At 36.4% G+C, this 20,279-nt stretch overlaps 1 protein-coding gene across 15 annotated transcripts in view; it reads left to right on the top strand.

The window, feature by feature from the left end:
* The window catches only part of MARCHF1 (membrane associated ring-CH-type finger 1), a 576,629-nt gene that overhangs the window by 506,498 nt on the left and 49,852 nt on the right, over nt 1–20,279 (top strand). For 11 of the 15 annotated variants that reach the window (XM_039876297.1, XM_039876290.1, XM_039876301.1 and 8 more), the window contains 2 exons: nt 6,607–6,686; nt 6,989–7,750. The exons of 1 other annotated variant lie outside the window; for it this stretch is intronic. In XM_039876297.1, the coding sequence (XP_039732231.1) occupies nt 6,607–6,686; nt 6,989–7,750 (842 nt within the window). Of the gene's footprint in view, nt 1–6,606; nt 6,687–6,988; nt 7,751–9,081; nt 9,221–20,279 lie in introns of all 15 variants that reach the window. 3 more of the 15 variants (XM_039876303.1, XM_039876302.1, XR_005655712.1) reach the window with 2 other exon arrangements.

The raw sequence follows: 20,279 nt of genomic DNA, 5'->3' as shown, positions 1-20,279 counted from the left end.
ACCAACTAGCAAATTAAAACAATTCATTGCTACTGAATAGGGCCATACATTTAAAAGATTTTAATTTGTTTTTATTCTCAATTACTATGTTTTCTTTTTAAACAGACCCTGCCGGCTTAAAAATCTTTGAAAGATACACTCTCCTCTACACAATATAGTTATGTCACAGCAGATGTATTTTTAATCTGATGTGCTTTTTAACTCTATAGTCCAAGGAAAGGACATCAAGAATTTTTTTAAAAATTGGCCTCAAATTTTATTTTTATTCATTTTGTTACAGAGCAGAACTGCCTCTTTTACAGAGGAGGGTGGAACCCTTTCATCTTGGTTCACTGGATGTGATTGTCATCACTATCTCTACTGCAATCAAGACAGGATTAACTAAGGGCAATTCAACTCAGTCCAACTATACCAAGCTCAGCTCAACCCCACAATTCTTTATTAGCTGCCTGCTACATACGAGACACTGTAAAGATTTCCAAAACGAGTGAGACATGGCCCCTCTTCTCAATCTGGTAGGGAAGCAAAAAAAGATTAACTGTAGAATTTGGCAGTTTGGAAATGGTTAGAAAGGAATATGGGTGATAAAATAAAGAGCGAGGGTGATTCCATAAGAGAAATTAAAAAGGGCTCCTAGAGTCCAGAGGAAAATGGCTGTGCATAAAGTTGGAGAAATTAACTGGGCCTTGAGGAAAATTCCAAGCCTTTTCTCTTGCTGTTTTCTTTATAGAGAAAGGGACGAAATAAGAGTATGGGGCATATTGAATAATAACAAGTAAGCTAGGTTTTGCTGGAACCCAGGAAATAAGAGAAGTGATTGATGTTAATACCAGAAAAGTAGATGGGATGCAGAACACAAAGGCCCTAAAATTCCAAACCAGTCTCTTTGTATTTAATTTATTAGGTAGTCAGGAACCATTGAAGTCTTTCGATAAGGCAAATGAAATTGACTGGAGCAATACCTTAGAAAGATGAATCTCAGAGCTCTGTGGAATACACATCAAAATGGAGGGAAAAAAGGGAGGCAATGAGAACTGTAAGAAGAATAGTTTCCCCTTTCTGGACAATACACTGCATCAGGTTGAGGGAAGGGCCAGTATCTGGAACTTGATCTTCTGGCAGAGGGACTTAGATTGGGCACCAGACTTGCACATGCAGTCTTTCAAGTTTTCTTCCCATTGGGCACATTCAGTCTTTCAAGTTTTCTTCCCATTTTTCCTTCCATTTTCAGAATGCAGAGTTCTGTACTACGGGTTATTACCAGCCTGATGCTAAAGCATCACCCCTGGCTCTTAGACCTGGTGACTAGCTCTTTGCTACAGTCAAACGGGACTCTTATCTTCTAACCCATTTGGGTTTCACTGGCATTGCCAGACCTCTTGCCTGATTAGTCTTCTCTGTGGCCATCTGTTAAAAAGTCACATAAATTTTAACTCTGGTGACCCTTGTTTATTTCCCCAGCCTAACAATCTCAGTTATCTTTCACACACTCACAAAAGGACAAGAAGACATCTGGATTCCCTCAGCCCACTAGGCTAGAGGAATGGGAGAGCTGCTTCAATCACTTCTACCAAATCATACTCCTCATCTCCCTCCACTACTGGTTATAGAAAACCTGTGACTGGAAGTCCAAGATCTCTTCTAGATTTAAAAAGCGAGATTTGGAAATTTACAAAACACTTTTCTCTATTAAAAAAAATAAAATAAAATAAAATAAATCAAGCTTTTAAGAATATTATCACTGGAATCTCAGAAGAAAAGAGAACTAATATGAAATTTGAAGTAGGATATTGTACACTTTGACCTAAGCCAGGTTCTTAACTCTGGATGCACACTGAGTCACTGGGGCAGCTTGTAAGAATACTGATGATCAGGTTCTGTACCCTGAGTCCTGTTCTTCACATTCTAAAACAAGGCCTGGGGAGAGGTATTAAAACAAAACAAAACTCCCCAGTGATTCTAATTTTTAGCCAGGATTGAGAATCATTGGCTTGAGGCTGTTATGTGTCTTCTCTCTGAATGAGGGGATACCGTTGAGTCCATTTTTGAGGAAAAAACATGATTTGCTGGGAATGAATAAAAAGAATTTTAATGTTTCAAGATTAGTATCTTATTACAACCATTGGACACTCTACAAAGCAGTTATCTGATCAATATTTTCATGATGTTTTTATGTAGATGTCATGTTAACTACATTTAATTGGAGGGAAGTAGAACTCAAAAAGGCTAAATAAGCAACGACTTTATCACTAAATATTGGGGGAAAAAAACCCACCATTCTTGATTCTTGATTTTAATAGTTGTAATTTATGACATCATCATTAGTATGATTAAAAAGTTCTTTTCCCTTTTATTAGAATTAAAAGATTTTAAACATTATGGAAATATATAACCTGAAAAATAAAGGGTTCTCATAATCCTACCTCACAAAGATAATTACTGCTCATGGTTGATGTATACGTCTTCAAATGTGTCCTATTCATATAACATACATCATGAACGACTTATTTACCCAAATGAGCTCATACGATATAACATTTTGAAACTTGACTTTTCCTATAACAATATATCCTACAAACGTATGTGTGAGTTTATGTGTGCATGCATGTGGTGTATCTCATTCCTTGTAATGGCTTGTATTTCATTATAAATAACTAAACATTTGGGTTGTTTCCAATTTCTTGCTATTACAGACAATGCTATAATGAACATTCTTATTATAATGAAAATATCTTTGGGCAATTGTGCAAGTGTTTTAGCAAAACTGATTCCTATGAGTAGAATTTCTGACTTGAATAGCGTAGACATTTCTCTTTTAATAGAGTTTACCAAATTGCCCTCCAACAGATTGTGCCAATTTACAATTATGTACTTCAACAATATATGGCAATGCTTGGTTTCCCCCACCTCAGTACACTGGGTATTATCAATCTTTTTTAAATGTGCTGATCTGATAAGTGAGAGTAAATACCAGTGCTAACTAAATTTGCATTTGTTTGCTTATTGAGATTGAGCACCTTTTTCACATGTGGCTTTTGGCCATGTGTATTTGCTTCTCTGTGAACTACCTGTCAGTGTGTTTTACTCATTTTTCTCAAAGATCAATCAATTTTTCTTCCTTGAATCCTAGAGAAATTAGCTGTTTAGCTATCATATATTATGACGATGACATTATTTATGGCTTTGAATTTTTTCTAGGGTAATGTTGGTATTTTCTAGGGTATGAGTGTATGTTTCTTATAAATTTGAAGTTTTTATTTTTTTTAAACATCATCCTTATCTATCTTTCCCTATGTTAATTTTTTTTCATGTTATCCTAAAAAAAAGATTCCCTTTCACAATATTATAAATGTATTTACTTATGTGTTCTTCTCATACTTTTGTGGTTTTGTTTTTCTACAGTTAAGTCTTTCATCCACCCAAACTTTAGTGTAGGCAGTAAGGAAGGGATTGAGCTTTACATTTTCCAAATGACTAGTCATTTTCTAAATGATTTAGCCTTTCCCACTGATTTGAAATGCAACTTTATTATGTATAGAGATAGCTAGCTAGCTAGATGATAGAGAGAGATAGATAGATAGATAGATAGATAGATAGATAGATAGATAGATAGATAGATAGATAGATTATAGATTTCTATTTTGATCATGTGTCTTTTCCTTTGCCAATCATATACTATTCTAATTTCTGAAGATTAATACTGTTTTGATATCTTTTAAAGGTACTCTAATCCTTGATCCCACTTAGCTTTTATTAATTTTCCTAGATGTTTCCCCATGTTACTTTTTTCAGCTAATCTTTCAAATAATTTTTATCATATTTAAAAATAAAACAATCAGTTGAGATTGTATTACTTAAACTCTCTCATTTCTCAATCTCCACTGTATCCTGGATATATTGAATCCTAATTCTTCTCCCTGCTTACAATCAGGCTTGGACCTTCCAATTCTCAGCTGCCAAAGTGAGCTTTCTAGGACTCAAATTTAATCATTTCCATTTGCTGCTGAATATCTGTCAAACACTCTATTTGTTTGAGGATACAACCGAAACATTTCAATGTGGCAGACAGGACCTCCGTCTACAACTTTATCCTGACTTTGTATCACTTCTGTTTCATTCACCACCTTCCACTAGTCACTACAAAATTGTCGGTGCTTCCCAAACAAGCCGCGTCCTCTTTACTCTGTGCTTTTGCACACCCTTCTCCCTGTCTAGACTGCCCTTCTCCACTTTACTCCACTCCCCCTTTTGAGATCAGGTGTCATCTCCTCTGGGACACTTACTTGAAATCTCTTCTCCATTCTACATTGTGTCCTTCCTTCATCAAAATTCCTATTACTTGATTCTGTCAGGATATACTAGACTATTAAAGTTGCCTGTTCATTTACATCTCTTCTCCACTAAACAAAAAGCCCCCACAGGATGCCATCTATTTCTTTAATCTCAGAACTCACCATTGTATATATTACATAATAGACCCTTTATTCATGTTTGCTGAGAAAACGAATCAAAAGTGGCAATGGCTAGGATTAATTTTATATCAATGAGCTTGTCAAATATATTACAGTCTTAATTCTAGCCTTTTCCAGCTTCTAGAAGCCACCTGCATTATTTTTGGCTCAGGGACTTCCTCCTTCCTTCTTCAAATACAGAAGCATAGCATCTTCCCTTCTCTCTGACCTCCGCTCTCATTCTTACATCTTTTTATAAAGATTTTTATTTAAATTTCACTAACATAAAATAGTGTGTTAGTTTCAGGTGTACACCATAATTATTCAACATTTATATACCTAAAGAAGTGATCACCATATGTCCAACAACCATCTGACACTGTACAATGCCATTACAATATCATTGACTATACTCCCTATGCTGTATACCACATTCCCATGACTTACTTGTTTTATACCTGGAAATCTGAGCCTCTTATTCCCTTTCACCTTTTTTTGATTTTTTTAAGTTAAATTTATTGGGTTGGTATTGCTCAATAAAATTATATAGTTTTCAAGTGTACAGTTCTATAATACATCATCTGTATATTGCATTGTGTGTTCACCACTCCTTCTGTCACCATATATTTGACCCCCTTTACCCTTATCTGCCTCTCCTACCCTTTTCCTCCAGTAACCATTACACTCTTGTCTGTGTCTATGAGTTTTTGCTTGTTTGTCTTGTTTGTTCGTTGCTTTCAGTTTTATATTCCACATATTAGTGAAATCACATGGTTCTCAACTTTTTCTGTCTGACTTATTTTACTTAGCATGATTATCTCAAGATCCATCCATGGTGTCACAAATGGCAGTATTTCATCTTTTCTTATGGCTGAGTAATATTCCATTGTATATATGTACCATATCTTCTTTATCCAATCATCTTTTGAAGGATACTTCTGTTGTTTCCACGTCTGGGCCACCATGAATAATGCTGCGATGAACACTGGGATTCATATATCTTTACAGAAAACTATTTGCAAATTTGGGGGTTAGATACCTAGAAGAGTGATTGCTGCGTCATATGTTAATAAGGAGGAGAAGTATACTGCTAGGTGGGTAAGAGAAAAGATGAAGGAGCAAGAATGCTCCTCCAAACCCCTGCTCTATCTAACACCTACTAATAAGAAACAGCACCAAATTCTGTTTCTTCATCTGAAACATGAAATAACTCTAGTATTTACCACACATTTGTGAGTATTAATGAGTGAACAAATGAAAGTTACTTAGAATAGTGATTGGCACATTATATTCATTCAAAACAGTTATAATTATCTCCCACTTGTGAGATTATTATAAAGCTTAAAGAGATAGTAGATAATGTCACAGCACAATGCCTGGCACACAGTAAATTCTCAGTACATTCCAGCTTTCAATTTATCATCATCTGTATTATATGCAGCAGGTTAAAGAAGTCAAATAGAGTGAAGAAAATGCTCTGTTTCAAAGGTAGGAGCTTAGTGTAGTTCACTCAACTTTGCACCAATAATCTGAATTGTTTCGGGCTCTCTTATTCTTAGGCTCAGCATGGTCATGAGTTAAAAGACATAAAAGGTCAATGTTGCAATGGATAGATTTTATTAATTTCAGTGATGAACTAGTAATAACTGCAGGCTTTTAAATGTTACTATTTTCAATTATATTATTATTTCTTGGAGACTTGATGTGACTTACTGTGAACTCCAGGCAGCATCTAGCAATCTAATGGCTATTTGATTATCTCGGCTTCCCAGATTATTATCATCCTTGTCACATAATAGCCTTTATATCTTTTATTTCATAGAATATTAAAGTGTGGATCATTTATTTCCAAGGCAAATTGAGCCATTTCACCCATGTTTATAGTAAATAGAATAGAAACTTGTAGAATCATCTTCCTCTCTCATAAATGAAGCAACAGCAAAGTGGTACAGCATCTCAGCTGTTTCAAGTTCCTCAAATAAGTTTTACTTTTGCAAAACGAACCTCTAACTTCCTACATTCTGTGAGCTGTGTTACAAGCAACATGACCGGCAGCCACGTTTGTTGTAATTTTTTAAATATGTGGAAGAAAAGCAAGATTTCGACCATGTATTACCTTAACCAAGATGCCAAATTATCTAACTTGTTTCTCCAGGCAAGCAGCCCAACAACAGGGACAGCTCCCAGGAGCCAGTCAAGGTTGTCTGTCTGTCCATCCACTCAGGACATCTGCAGGTAAGTGCTGAGCAAATGATCCAATTTAATATTTTTTGGACCTGTGTTTTGTATTCCAGTTTTGCCTTCTGAGACTGTTTGGTTCTTGCTTCTGCCTTACATTGTCCATGGATAATTTATACAGGCTTAATTTTTTTTTTCCTTTAGTACATTTTCTTCATTTGATCTTTATTTACCAGCTTCTGGTCCATGCTATCATTTTCATCATTCTCTCTCTTTCTCTCTCTCTCTCTCTCTCTCTGTTTTCCCATGGCTTTCCTCTCCATTCCCATTTCCCATCCTTTGCCTGCTGCTTTGTCTAGATCTGCCATCTTGCATGATATGTCAGAAGATGCATTTGAGCAATGCACCCCTGTCATGGTGCTGAGCCCTGCTAGGAAGGAGTCTGGTAAGAAATCAGTAAAACAGAGGCCTAGGAGGAGGAGAAGGGCCTCTGAGAGGTATGAGCATGCAGAAGAGCAAATAAAAGGGAGAAGAAATGATTTCAACTTCCAGATCTCAAGCCCCAGATGGAGCGAGCTTTACGCGGATTCTTCAGATTCATCTTCCATAGATGAAAGTCATTGGATTCAGGCAAAAAGAAGAGCCCAAGTTAAATTCCGACTGTCACGAAGAAGGAGAAATAATAATAAATCATGTGGAAACTTGCATGGGTCTTCCTCTCCTAATGAAATTGATCTGGTAGATTTGGGATCCAAAGGTAAAAAGCAGCAAGAGCTAATTGAATGTGAGAGTTGCTCTTTAAATCTCTGCAAAGGAAAAAGCACATGGTACCAAGAGAACAGTCTTTCCCTTCCTAGAGGATCCTTTGAGATTAAGAGATCCTCAAGGAACCATGAAGAAAGCAAAGGCAGATACCACCACAGGGATCCGCAGCTCTTACATAGTCTTAGGCAAAATGAAACAATCAAGAAAAGATTTCCAGAGACAGATTCCAGCACTGAAATGTTGGCAGTAACAGAAGGCGGCAAGTATGTGGATGATGCGGGATTCCAGGTGAATAACTCTGTTCAGAAGCCTCCTGCCACCTACCATGACGTTTCTGATAACTTAGAAGTATGCAGGTCAGTCACTATAGGGAAAGAGTTGATGCCATCCAAATGTATTTCTTTTTGCTGTGGTTGAGACCTACCCTTAAAACATAACATTTATTCCTACTGTTAATTGTCTGCTTGAATATAAGGTGATAAAATGAGAAAAGGTGAGTCTGAGAAAAACAAAGTGGAAGTATCCATGAGTTTGAAAGCTGTTGCAGAATTCAATTAGATTTATCCTTTCCCCTCTTTTAAACTGAATAATAATTTATCCTGGTAAAAGGACTGACAAACTAGTTGAGTCTTGCACCCATTCTAGTTAAGACTAGTGGAGGAAATATGAGTGAGAGTGTATGAAACCTTAGGCTGTTCAATGCAAATTTGGTGAACTGTTAGTACCCTGACACAAATATATTCAAGGCTTGGGAGTTTTAAGGTCAGATTTTTGGATCAGAAAAATCTCCTCTGCAGTTGGTGCTAATTTGTTCTCCAGTTATCTGACTCAGCAGGGTAATTCAAGTCTGAAAGGACACAGAAACAGGTCATGGACGTTATCAGTGGGGTTGCTGGAACCTCCAGGGAAGGAGACCACATTAATTGTAGTGATAATCACGTAGTAAAAGGTTTCAACATGTAGATATTTCTATAATGTAGACACACCTATGAGACTGCTTCCTCGCACTTTTTACCAAACTGTGCCCATTTTCAAAATAATTCTCAAGAGAATTATAGGAATATCCTTGCTGTTATTCACAAATGAGACAATTTTAAACAAGACAAATATTTTTAAATGTTTATATGATACCCAATCATTTAAGTTGGTTGGGTTCTGAACAAGTAAAGTTTTTGTTGCATAATGCTTGGTTGTTTGGGCTTGTTTTTATGAAAGTTAAAGTCACTTTTTAAAATGTATGTGTTTCATGTGAATCATGTGACCCAGAGAATGCTGCCTATGTAAATTTGGTGAAATGTTAGTACTCTGACACAAATATATTCAAGGCTTGGGAGTTTTAAGGTCAGATTTTTGGATCATAGGCAACAAGAGGAGAATTAAACTCTGGGTAGCATATAATATTAGAATGGTTTGCTTCTCTGCAAGTTTTACAAGCTAGTCATTCATTAAATGTTCATTGATTTAATATTCAAGCATCTGTTATACACAAGTTTTATTCTAGACATTGAAAATATTATAATGCCTAAGATTTTTATAGTCTCTGGCAGAGCTTACAGCCTGATAGGGATGAGAGATGCAAAACTATTTCATAGTTAATATTTAGTTACAGTTGTGTTACAGTTGTGTTAAGGAATATGAACAAGGAAGCTTTCCTTATTCTGGGAGATCACAGAATAACTCTCTTAAGGCAGTGAGTGACAAGCTGACTGAGGCTCAAAGGATGACAGGAATTGATCAAGGAAAGAAACAGAGAAGACTGGCCAAGCAGAGCGAAAAGAGTTTAGCAATCCAGGGAACTGAAAGCTGGCTGTTGTGGCCAGGGTGTGGTAAGTGTCGGGGGATGGGTGGTGGAGAGGAAGACAGAGGTGGGGAGGGCCATGTAAAACATGCTAAGGGATTTAAAAGAGAAGTGACACCACTTGATTTAAATATTAATGTACATTTCTCATAATCTTTTGAATATGACTTAAGTGTGGCTTAGCTAAAATGTTGGGGGATGGAATACAACACTATTTCTAGTCTAGACTGAGTTGTCCACTTGCAACCATCTGTTACTATTCCTCAAATCTACTTCCAACAGACAAAGAAGCTAGTTGTAGGCTTAATGGTAATTGAAAAAAAAGTCATGCTTGCAGTTAAAGTCATAGTGGCTAGTTCTCTTCACTTAAAAACACTGCTGTGGAAGAATATTTTCAAAGACAGGATATTTAACTTAGACTTTTATTAATGAAAGTGAGGTCGATGAGCCTGTAGTTATTATTTCTTCCTATGAGTTATCATCTAAATATATCCACTAAGCAAATACTAAGTGTATCATATTAAACTAGATACCAAGGATAAAAAGTGACAAAAGATTTGATTTTTCCCTTAAGTGGCCTGTTATCTGGTGGGAGAAATTGAATGTGTACCTGAAAACATGAAAGTTTAAGATAGTACAGGGGGGATTTAAAAAGAGAACTACTGTAGGAATTTGAAGAAAGGAAATTGCTGAGAGCTGGAACAATCTGGGAACCTCGTCAGAAGTAGGTCTGGGATTGAGGAAAGTAGAATTTAGATTGGCTGGGATGCATGAATGGCAGTCCAGGAACTCAAGGCAGGGGAAATACCATGAACCTATCCAAGGATGCAGGAATGACACTGTGCACTTAAGAATTTTGTGTGAATTTGTATGACTAGGTTGGAATGTGCGCATAGATTGAGAACAGTGAAATTTTTTTTTTAAAGAGACATTGTAAACAAAACATGCATATCTTTCCAAGGATTTTATTTTATACATCCTTGTTTTCAGACTGCCTCCATGAGCCTCTTGGTGCCAAAGAGGCTGCCTCAAAAGTTGAGGACAGATCAAGAGGATTGTACTTCCTCTAGCTCATCTTCAACCAGAGAAGCTTCATGAATCTCTCTTATATAATGTGGTTCTACATAATATTCTTTTAAGAAAGAAAGAAGATTCCATTGCAAAAATTAATAATAATAATACAAAACATCCTTTGCTAAATAAAATAGGGTTGATGAAGAACAACATAGACAGAGTAGCCACAGTGTTCTGAGGGTGTACTGGGAAAGGAACCTAGATTTAGGAGAATGATTTGTGATATGGCAGAAGTATCCTACTTTGGACTAGGAATGGGATGATAAAGGATAATGGGAAGGGGTGAATAAGAACAATCTTAATGCTGGAATCGGGCAGAGCATAAGACAAAGGAGTCAAGGATGACTCCAAACTTTGGAACATGGGAGACAGTAAATGCTGATGTTACTGACAAAGGCAAAAGAGGTCAGAGGCAAGTTAGTTTGGGGAAGACATGAGTTCAGTTACAGGCAGGCTGTTGTGGTTGCAACGACATTCAAGGGTCAGCTGTCCAGCAGACGTTATGAGACATGTCACTGAAATGCAGGAGAGCAGTCAGGGCTGGATCTGTATGATTTTTCAAACATTAGTGAACTATACACAGACCAACACTAAGCAATTGCATATTTGCAATTGTCACTAACATGATGTATTAGCACAGGGCAATAGCACAAAGATATTTAAAATAAAAATCTTGTCAAGGCCAGAGAGAACATAGAGATTTGGGTGTCATTCTCAAGGAGGTGACTGTGATATCTGGAAAGTCAATGTAGAAAACAAAGCCTCCAGATGGACACAGCCTGAGCACCAAGGTCTCTGTGTAGCCTGAAGAAAGATGACCACTGAAGAAGCAGCAATTCCCTGTGAATTTGCACTCCTGCTGCTTGAGACACACACAGACAGGACCAGTCTCAGCCGCACCACAAAAGCAGAAGAAGCCCTTCCTCCTTCTCTGTTCCTAGCATGCAGTTCTGACATGGACGCTCTGTGCTCTTTCCCACCCTCATCAAAACCTTAGGGAAAGTTTCTCTATTAGCCAATTATAACTTACAGGAAATATAAATCATCATGCTGCTACATCCACAGTTGTATAGTGGGAAAAGCTTTGCCTTTTTTATAGAAAAAATTACATTTGCAAAAATGTGAGTTAGGTCATGTCAGCCTATGCTTGAGACTTTTCAACAGCCTCTTAATTGCCTTCAGTGGCAAATTCAAAATCTTTAATATGATTTACAAGTACCTGCATGATCTGTCAGATTTGCCTCCCCAGCTTCAGTATCAGTCATTACTGATGATCTCATGCTGGTCTGTCTTCAATTTCCTGAAAGTATCCAGCCCTGTTCTTTTTAGGACCTAGAATGCCTTCATATTACCCCTCTGCCTTTCACCAGACCAACTCCTAGTCATTCATTTATAGTTTAAATGTCATTTCTTTAGGGACACCTTCATGACTCCTTAACCAACACTCAGGTCCCCTCGTAGTCACTCCCTTAGTATAGTTTTAAAATTGCTAACACGTAGATATTTTTGTGATTGACTATCGGATTTGTCCACTGCAGTTTCTACAGTGTTTGGAACAGTGACTGGCAGATGGCACATATTCAACACAATGTTTGAATAAATAGATTTGGGGAAAATGAATTTTTCTAAGGACGTCATTCTCAGTGTGTGAAATCATAGCACCTGCTATGGAGCCAACATGTAAAGAAAACTGCACCAGCAGTTCTCAAACCTTAGTGGACATCGGTATCGACTACAGGGTTTGTTAAAATACAGATCCATTGAATCTAATCCCAGAGTTTCAGATTCCCTTACTTTGGGCCCATGAATTTGTATTTCTAAAATGTTCACAGGTGATACAGATGTTGCTGACCTAAGGTCCACTGTTCTATGCTGCAAAATCTCCCGGGGCTTTTTGTGCAAAGAGAAAAGAGAAACAGTCACTAAGAGGATGAGTTTGGGAAGCATAATTATCATTTTCTATCATTTTATTGAATGCTAATACAAAGCATAATTAGATTATTTTCCACATTTACGCTGTGGTACTAGCAGAGTGCGGGCCATCTTACTAAAAACCATAGACTGACAAAGTCCCAACTTTAGCAGAAACTCAGATGTCATGGTTTAGATATTGTTTCCCTTCAAAACCACTTCCTCATCTCAACTCCACCCATTTCTGTCAGTGAGTCCACAGATTCCCTGAATTTTCAGTTTAGACTATTTCCTTATGCAGTGAATACATCCAGTCTCTAACCAAGTCCTGTTATTTCTTCCTCCAGATATTGCTTTTGATGTATGCCTTCTTTCTCATTCCCAATGTCTCGTTTTGGTTCTTCCTCTTTTAGCCAACTACCTCTTTTGGTTAGGACTCTTCCACCAGGTTAAATTTGACTGAAACCAATTCAAATTAGGTAAGAAAGGGATGTATTAGCCACAGAAATGGGAGTTCAGGTATACAGATGGCTTCAGGGACTCAACCAGGGTGCTTCTTCACACCCTCTCCTTCTCTGTGCATTGTTCTCATTTTCTCCAATTGCAGACAAACTTCCTCTCTATAGCAGAAGGAAGGGACAGAAGTAGTTTCAGGCTTACATCTTACCAGCAGTGACCTAACAGAGAAGAGAAATGTTCTCTTCCAGCAGTTACACATGAAATTGCAGGGAAGGAATATAATCAGCCTGCCTTTAGGTCACATCCTTGAGCTGATCTCAGTCGCCAGGGGCATGAGGCATTCTGCTCGAAGCAAGTCCTTACGTGAGAAAGTTGGATTAAAGATGTGGCTATTGAAAACCCCTCTAGAACCTTATGAATGAGGATAGGACATTTCAACAATAACAAGAGCAGCAACAGTACCAGAAGAAGTGGGAAAAGAATTAAGAGAAGAAAAATAAAGTAGCGTTCAACTGCCATCACATTCCCTTCTTCCCCTCCCAAATGTCTTTCTCCCTCTCTCCAAATGGGCATATTTAAGTAGACTTCAATAGTCATCTTGTTTTTATCCTCTTCCATGAACCTTTTCCATACTGTTCTGGTCCACAGTGATCTGTTTTTTGTTTGTTTGTTTGTTTTTTGTTTGTTTGGTTGGTTGGTTTTTGGAATTCCCACAACCTTTATAGGCAATATCACATATTTAGGATTCAGTTGTTCTCTAACCATTTCTTGTGTGTCAATTCTCTTCTCTCTATAGAATCAGCTCTTCAAAGATGGGGATCTTATCTCCCACCTCTTTTATGCCCTCCACAGTACTCAGAATGATTCTGGCCTTTAGCAGTTGTTCAACAGAACTTTTAGAATGGCTTTGTAATCAGTGAAGGCTAAGAGCAAAGACTTCCAAAAACCATGGGCATGACAATGAGAGTTGGGTGGGTCAGGGCAAAGTGAAGAATATTGAATTCCATCTGTGCATTATTTAATTAAAGAAAAAGAGCCCAAAAGTAAATAATAGCTACTGGTAATGTTCTAGTTTTAGTTTTTTTATTGTTTTGCTATAGTCTTCATTAGGCATATTTTCATTTCTTCATTAAAAAATTGGAGGAAAAATCGGATGAGAAAATGGGAAAAAATAATCTGTATTTTGACTTGTTTAATTCTTGCAAGTTGCAAGAACTTTAAACTTTAACCTGGATGTAGGAAAAGGAAGAGAGCAAATTACTGAAACTCTAAAGGTTCATAACAGGAAACTACTTTTCAAGAGCAACAGGCTCATGCTTTGTGACAAAGCACTAGCATTTTTAAGATTGATTTAGGTAGTTTTTGAATAATTGACCTGAGCTCCTAAGAAAATTGTGCTTAAAATGAACCCTTTTTATCTCTGTCATCATATCTGTGTACTCATTCATTTCACACATTAAACAACTATTTGTTGGGAATTTACCGTTTCAAGGGAACTTACTAGAAGCTGCATATAGTGGAAAATACAGTAATGGTCCCATCACTCATGAACTTATATTCCAGTTGGTAAGACAAATAACTAAACAAGTGCTAAAATGTTTAAAATGTTTTTTTAAATATCCATGAATGAAACTAAAAGAATACATTACATCTAGTAGAACATACAGGGTTTCCCTAACTAACAATTAGGAACTAACAATTAAAGAGAAATGCAAAGGAGAAGTAAAAGTCAGGCAAAGAGAAGAGATAATCTGTTCCAAGAAAAGGATATGGCTTATATGTGAGCACCCAGAGATGAGTGAGGTACAATGAAAAAGGGTTTCAATGTGGCCTAGCAGAGAGCAGGATGAAGGGGATGGTAGCCAATTCTGGAGATCTTTATCTGCCATAGTTAGGAGCTTGGACTGTGTACTAATGACAAAGAAAAATTTCTGTAGACTTTTAAGCAAAAGAATTACACTGTCACTTTTTTTTGAAAGATCACTCAAGTTGCTTTTGGAAAGTAGATTGCAGAGGGCAAGACTGACGCTTCACGAAACCAATTAAAAAGGCATAGCTTTGTCCCAGGGGAGAGGTGATGGTGGTGGCTGGGAGAATAAAAAGAAGTAGGTGGATTTTGATAGTATTTTGAAAGTAAATCAAACAGGACTTGATGATAAATTACATATGTATCTGATCTCAAGTTTCCAATTTAGAAAACAGTTAGGTTGTAGTACCGTTTACTACTGAGAGAATGAATGCACTCTTTGAAAGACAGATATAAAAGATGAAAATGGAGTTCAGTTTTAGACATGATAGTTTGAGATATAAGGCAGATATCCAAAGAGAGAGACCCAGAAGGCAAGTTTATATAAAGGTCTAGAGTTCGGAAGAGGTATTTCAACTTTAGATGAAGATTAAGAGGTCTTGAGCATAAGGTGGTGAGCACCAAGATCTCCCATGGGAAATCTGTAAACTGAGAAGATGAGGGCATGAAGAATCCTGTGGGATGGCAACATTTAATGGTCCTGGAAGAGAAAAAGAAACCAGCAGAGAGAAGGAGCAGAATGAATAAAGAGGCAGACTGAAATCTAGGAGTGTGAAAAGAAAGAGATAATGTAATAAGTGGAGAGAGAGATGAATTTAGGGGCCTTTTTTTTTTGTTTACTTTTTAATTTAGAGGACACTTGAGCAGAGAGAGAGAGGGAAGGAAGAAAGGAGGGAGAGAGAGAGAGAGAGAGAGATGAGACGCGAGGGGAGAGCACAAGCACAGTGAAGGTGCAGAAAACTAAGAGGATCATTTATTTATTAAGGTCCTGCAGAGAAGGTAGAAAATGAAGGGACTCAAAACCCAAAATAAAAGGATTGCCGTGGCAAGGAAAATAGGTATGTCTTTCTTTGCAATAGAAGTAAAAGAAGATATGATAAATGTGGGCAAATATAGATCTAAAGATTATAAAAGTTTTTTGTCTGTTTGTTTGTTTGTTTGTTTTTTTGATGGCCTTGTAGAGAAGGGAGTTGGTTGCAGGGTCAAACATCTAGTGAAATTTATTTTGCAGATACACGACAAATAATTTTTCATTGACATATACTCATTAAAAAAATATATTGTTTATCTGAAATTCAGAATTAACTGGGCATCCTGTACATTTTTGCTAAGTCTGGCAATGCTAAACATAATAAGATGAAAAAACATTATTGAAAGTTCTATTGAGGTTCGTAACTATGAATTTATGTGGCCACGAACTGCAGGAGGTATAATTTACCTCTGCAGCATATCATTTACATATAGATCCAACCATAGAAGACAGTCGAACATGGGCCTAAGGGAGGGACATCATGAAACAGCTAAGTTTTACATTTAGCACAGTTTTATATATGTACCTCAAGTATCCCCAGATAAACTTGAAATTTAAAAACTAAGAAAAATATGCTTTGCAAATAAGATTTTAAAAGTAAAATAATATTTCAGTGAGTAATTTGGTTCTCAATATTTATTTAGATAAAAAAACCTCCTTCCCTGTACCTTAACATTTCAGCCAATGAGCATAGTCATTGGTGGACTGGGTTCGTCAATTCACAGATCACCTAGGTCACTTTCCCATCTACTTTTGGAAGAGCTTTGGAACATTGGCACACATTATCATCTGTCTGTTCCTTGGACATGTTATTCCTAGAGCATCCTCTTTCCTTTCAGAGTCTCTCATTATGAGAACATTCCTTCTAATATTTAATCAGCCTGTGTCCTTATTCTTTACCTCTTACTCCTAGATTTATATTCATTCACTTATGCATTCTGTTACTTCTTTCTATTTTTCGGTATAAAAATTAAACTGATTTTCTATTGTTGAAGTCCATTCTATGAGTACAAAAGAAGCTTTTCAGAGTTTAATGTTCAGATGAAAAGATCATCCTGAGGGACCTAATGAGAAACTTTCATTTCAAGAAGTAACAGATTCTTAACAAAATTTTAAATGTATTCTCTTTCTTACGTCTTTGCCTTTCTTTTATTGAGTCTTGTAGGAATTAATAACAACCTTTCTCCTGTTTATTTTAGTAACAGCTGAGTTGGTAGGAAATGCAGGTATGAACACTGTTGATAATCTGCTAAAGGGAGGTTACTTGGGGTCACGCAACATAGAGTCACAAGGTCTCACTTTCAACTCTTGCTTTCTCTCTATGCAAAGTGGTCAAATTTGTACAAGGTAAAAGGGTTCTCTCTTCAATTATATGACCAAAAAATGAGAAAAATGGACATGCATTACAAATGTATTCATTACTAGTATGGGACAATATTTTAGAACTATTTCTTTCCTTGAAATGAGTAATTTTATTTGTTGCAGTCCTCAGTAAAAATTCAGATATACAATGCTTCTTTATTTTACAGAGTAAATTTTCTGCAATAAAGAAAAGAAAAACGTTTACAACAACACATTTTAACGTTATAAATGTTTAGTGTGATTTCACACAGTCTATCAGCATTTATCTCAGTAATGTGTATTTTGACACTAACATATCTATCTATCTATATATATATATATATATATAACTTATGAGAAAAATAACTTGAAAGGCTTATAGAAATGGAATCATTTTATATGTTTTTAAAAAATATCTTTCAAAGACTTGTGCTTAACAGTTTCTTTTTTTCCTAATTGTTCTCAATTTGAGAGATAATCTTTCTAGGAATGAAATGACAGAGTCATCAATAATACTGATTGTCTGGACTGGTGAATTATCTCACATGAACAAAACCACGTGTGGATTGATTGATTACCTTCTAATTTGGCAAAACAGGTCACTTGGATTTTTGGGAACAACATGTATTCTGTAGGCCAATTATTTCACAAGTTGTGCTTTTAAAAAAGAAAAAAGAAAAATGAGTCATTTCTTTGCTTATAAAACCATCTGAAAGTAGATTTGAATATCATTCAGGAATTTTTCAACCTCAGAAAATTTCAGGCAAAAGTAGGTAGAAGTGGGATTCTCCTTCAGATGTATAAGTCAGTATTTATGTATTGTAAAGCTGTTTATATTGTACTACATTTATCTTTTCTTTGTTAGTCTCTGTTTGTTAAATACCCCATTATACTAAAGTGCGAAATACTGAATAAGAAGAAATTTCAATTAGATAGAGTTTATCTACTTCTTAATTTAAGAACAATATGTATTCAGGATTGCAGTTATTGAACTATGTGCTTTCTTTAATGAACTTATATCTATTTGGCAATGTGGAATTTCTTCTCGGTCTTGAGAAGAAAACAAAACAAAACAAAAACACCCTCTCCCTTTTCTCATACACAAATTTATTTTTAAACCTTTATGCATATACTAAATTCAGGTCCCCTATATAATTATGCAAACAGAAAATGACACTGTGTATTTAAAATGATAAATATTGGGTACAGTACTTGTTGTTTCCAAATCATGATTTATATCTGAGAATTTATTTATAGCTTGAACATTTCCTCCATTTCTAATTACCATTTAGGTTCTCATCCTGTTATAACCGTTGCATAGTAGTTGTACATCCATTTCAAATCTGCAGTCGTCCTCAGACATAAGTAAATTTAAATACCAGTATCTAATTTGATTCAGAAATTAAAATGCCCCGAAACAGCCTTGATGAGTTCGCTTTTGTTCTTAGTACTCAGACAGTCTTAAACTCAGCACAATGTTCTCCTTCCCACCTCTGCTGAATGCAAGGAAGACACCAGGAGGCTATTAGTTCCCCTTTATTCCCTTCCAGGTTTATGCAGAACTGAAGATGGCAGATCCAGGAGTTTTTGTGTTTGAGAAGCTTCTTGGAGATGGAATTTATTTTAGACAATACACTAAAAACTTTCTTCTTCCCTTCATGGTTCTCTAACAAGTGATCATCAAAACCTCTCTGTTATCTGCCTCACATGCACAACTTCGTTTTTATTTGGCCCTTCTGAGCCTCACCTAACAGATTCTGACGTCTTTATTTTTTATATAGACTCTTTGATCTAGCTAGCTCACAACCAAATTGAAATATTTTGCCACACTATAAGATAGTAACAATGCAAAAAATAAATAAATAAAAGAAGAATAAAGAAAGAAAAAAAATTAACTAGTGTGAACTAGAAGTCATATGTCAAAATGTCCTAGGCATCGAAAGAGTCCTGGCTCCATCAGCATTCCAAAGCCTCAGAGTTCTGCCTGTTAGAGCCAGGAAGGATCAGAGAGATCACTCAACCCAGTGATTCTCGATCTGGACTGCATGTTAGACTCACTTAAGAAGTAAAAAATAAATAAATAGATAAACATAAATATCACTGCCAGGACCTCATTCATATTGCTTAGAAGCGATGTCTCAGCATGGTATATATTTTAAGTGTCCCGAATGGTTTTTTAACGAGCACCCAGGGCTGAGAAATCACTTATTTTTAGCCCAATATCAGAAGAACCAATAGAAGCCAGGATGATACATGTATTGCACTAACCATACTTGGTGCAGGAGATCCACTTGGCAGCACTTCTATAATCTGGACACACTAGAATGGAGCCTGGGGGTGAGCAACTGGTGCAAATTAGTCCCTCTCAGCTTCTGAAATCATTTGGGACAGTGATGCTTAAACTTTTGACAACTTTGTTGGTCGAAATAAAATACACAGTTGCTTTTAACAGCTTTCATCTTGGATTAAACCTCAAAGATCTAGTTGCAATTCACTTTCAAATGACACAATAAGTTTAAAAAATAAAAACAAAAACTAAATTTGTGCCTCTCAAAGTATAGTGCCTGCACCAGTAACATCACAATAACCTGGGAACTTGTTAAACATGCCAATTATTAGGTCCAGACCTAGACCTGTTGATTCACAAACTCTCAGAGTGGGACCCAGCCCTCTATGTGAGTCTGATGCACGCTATAGTTTGAGAACCACTGAAGTAGAGACTACAGATAAGAAAACAGTTGTAATAAAGTGTGTTCATACTGCAATGGGGTAAATATAGGATGCTTTAGAGTATAAGGGGAAAGTGCCTGATGGAAGTCTCTACATGGGGGGCAGCAAAACACAAAGCAAATAAAGGAGATGATATACGTTTATATTTGATGATTTTCTATTTCCTTTGAAAAATGATTTGACATACTATATGTGTGTGTATATATGTGTATCGAAAGACACACACACACAGTTGGCCTTCCATATTTATGGATTCCACTTCTATGGATTCAACCAATTTTGGATTGAAATTTTTTGGGAAAAAATATTACATTGTTGCTGACTCATACTATGTACTTAGGCCTCCCATGGTTGCATCTGTACCGAAGATGTACAGAATTGAATTTTTTTGTCCTTATTCCCTAAACAATACACTACAACAACTATTTACATCGCATTTACATTGTGTTAGGGATTATAAGTAATCTAGAGATGATTTAAATTATACAAAAGGATGTGTGTAGTTTATATGCAAATACTAAGCCATTTTATATAAAGGACTTCAGCATCTCTAGATTTTGGTATCCATGGGGTTTCTGGAACCAATCCCTGCAGATACTGAGGGATGATTTTATATATATATGGTAAATTAGAAAGCAGCAGGAAAAGAGGAAAGCTATAAATGAGATGGATTGGTTCCACAAAAGAAGCCATAAGCATGAGTCTACAGGAGCTGATCAGGGCTGTTGAGGACAG

The sequence above is a fragment of the Pteropus medius genome, unplaced genomic scaffold (genome assembly GCF_902729225.1).
Source record: "Pteropus medius unplaced genomic scaffold, Ma_sr-lr_union100, whole genome shotgun sequence".
In the NCBI taxonomy this organism is placed as follows: Eukaryota; Metazoa; Chordata; class Mammalia; order Chiroptera; family Pteropodidae; genus Pteropus; species Pteropus medius.
Note: the sequence above shows the minus strand (reverse complement) of the source record. Positions and strands in the feature narration are given on the sequence as shown.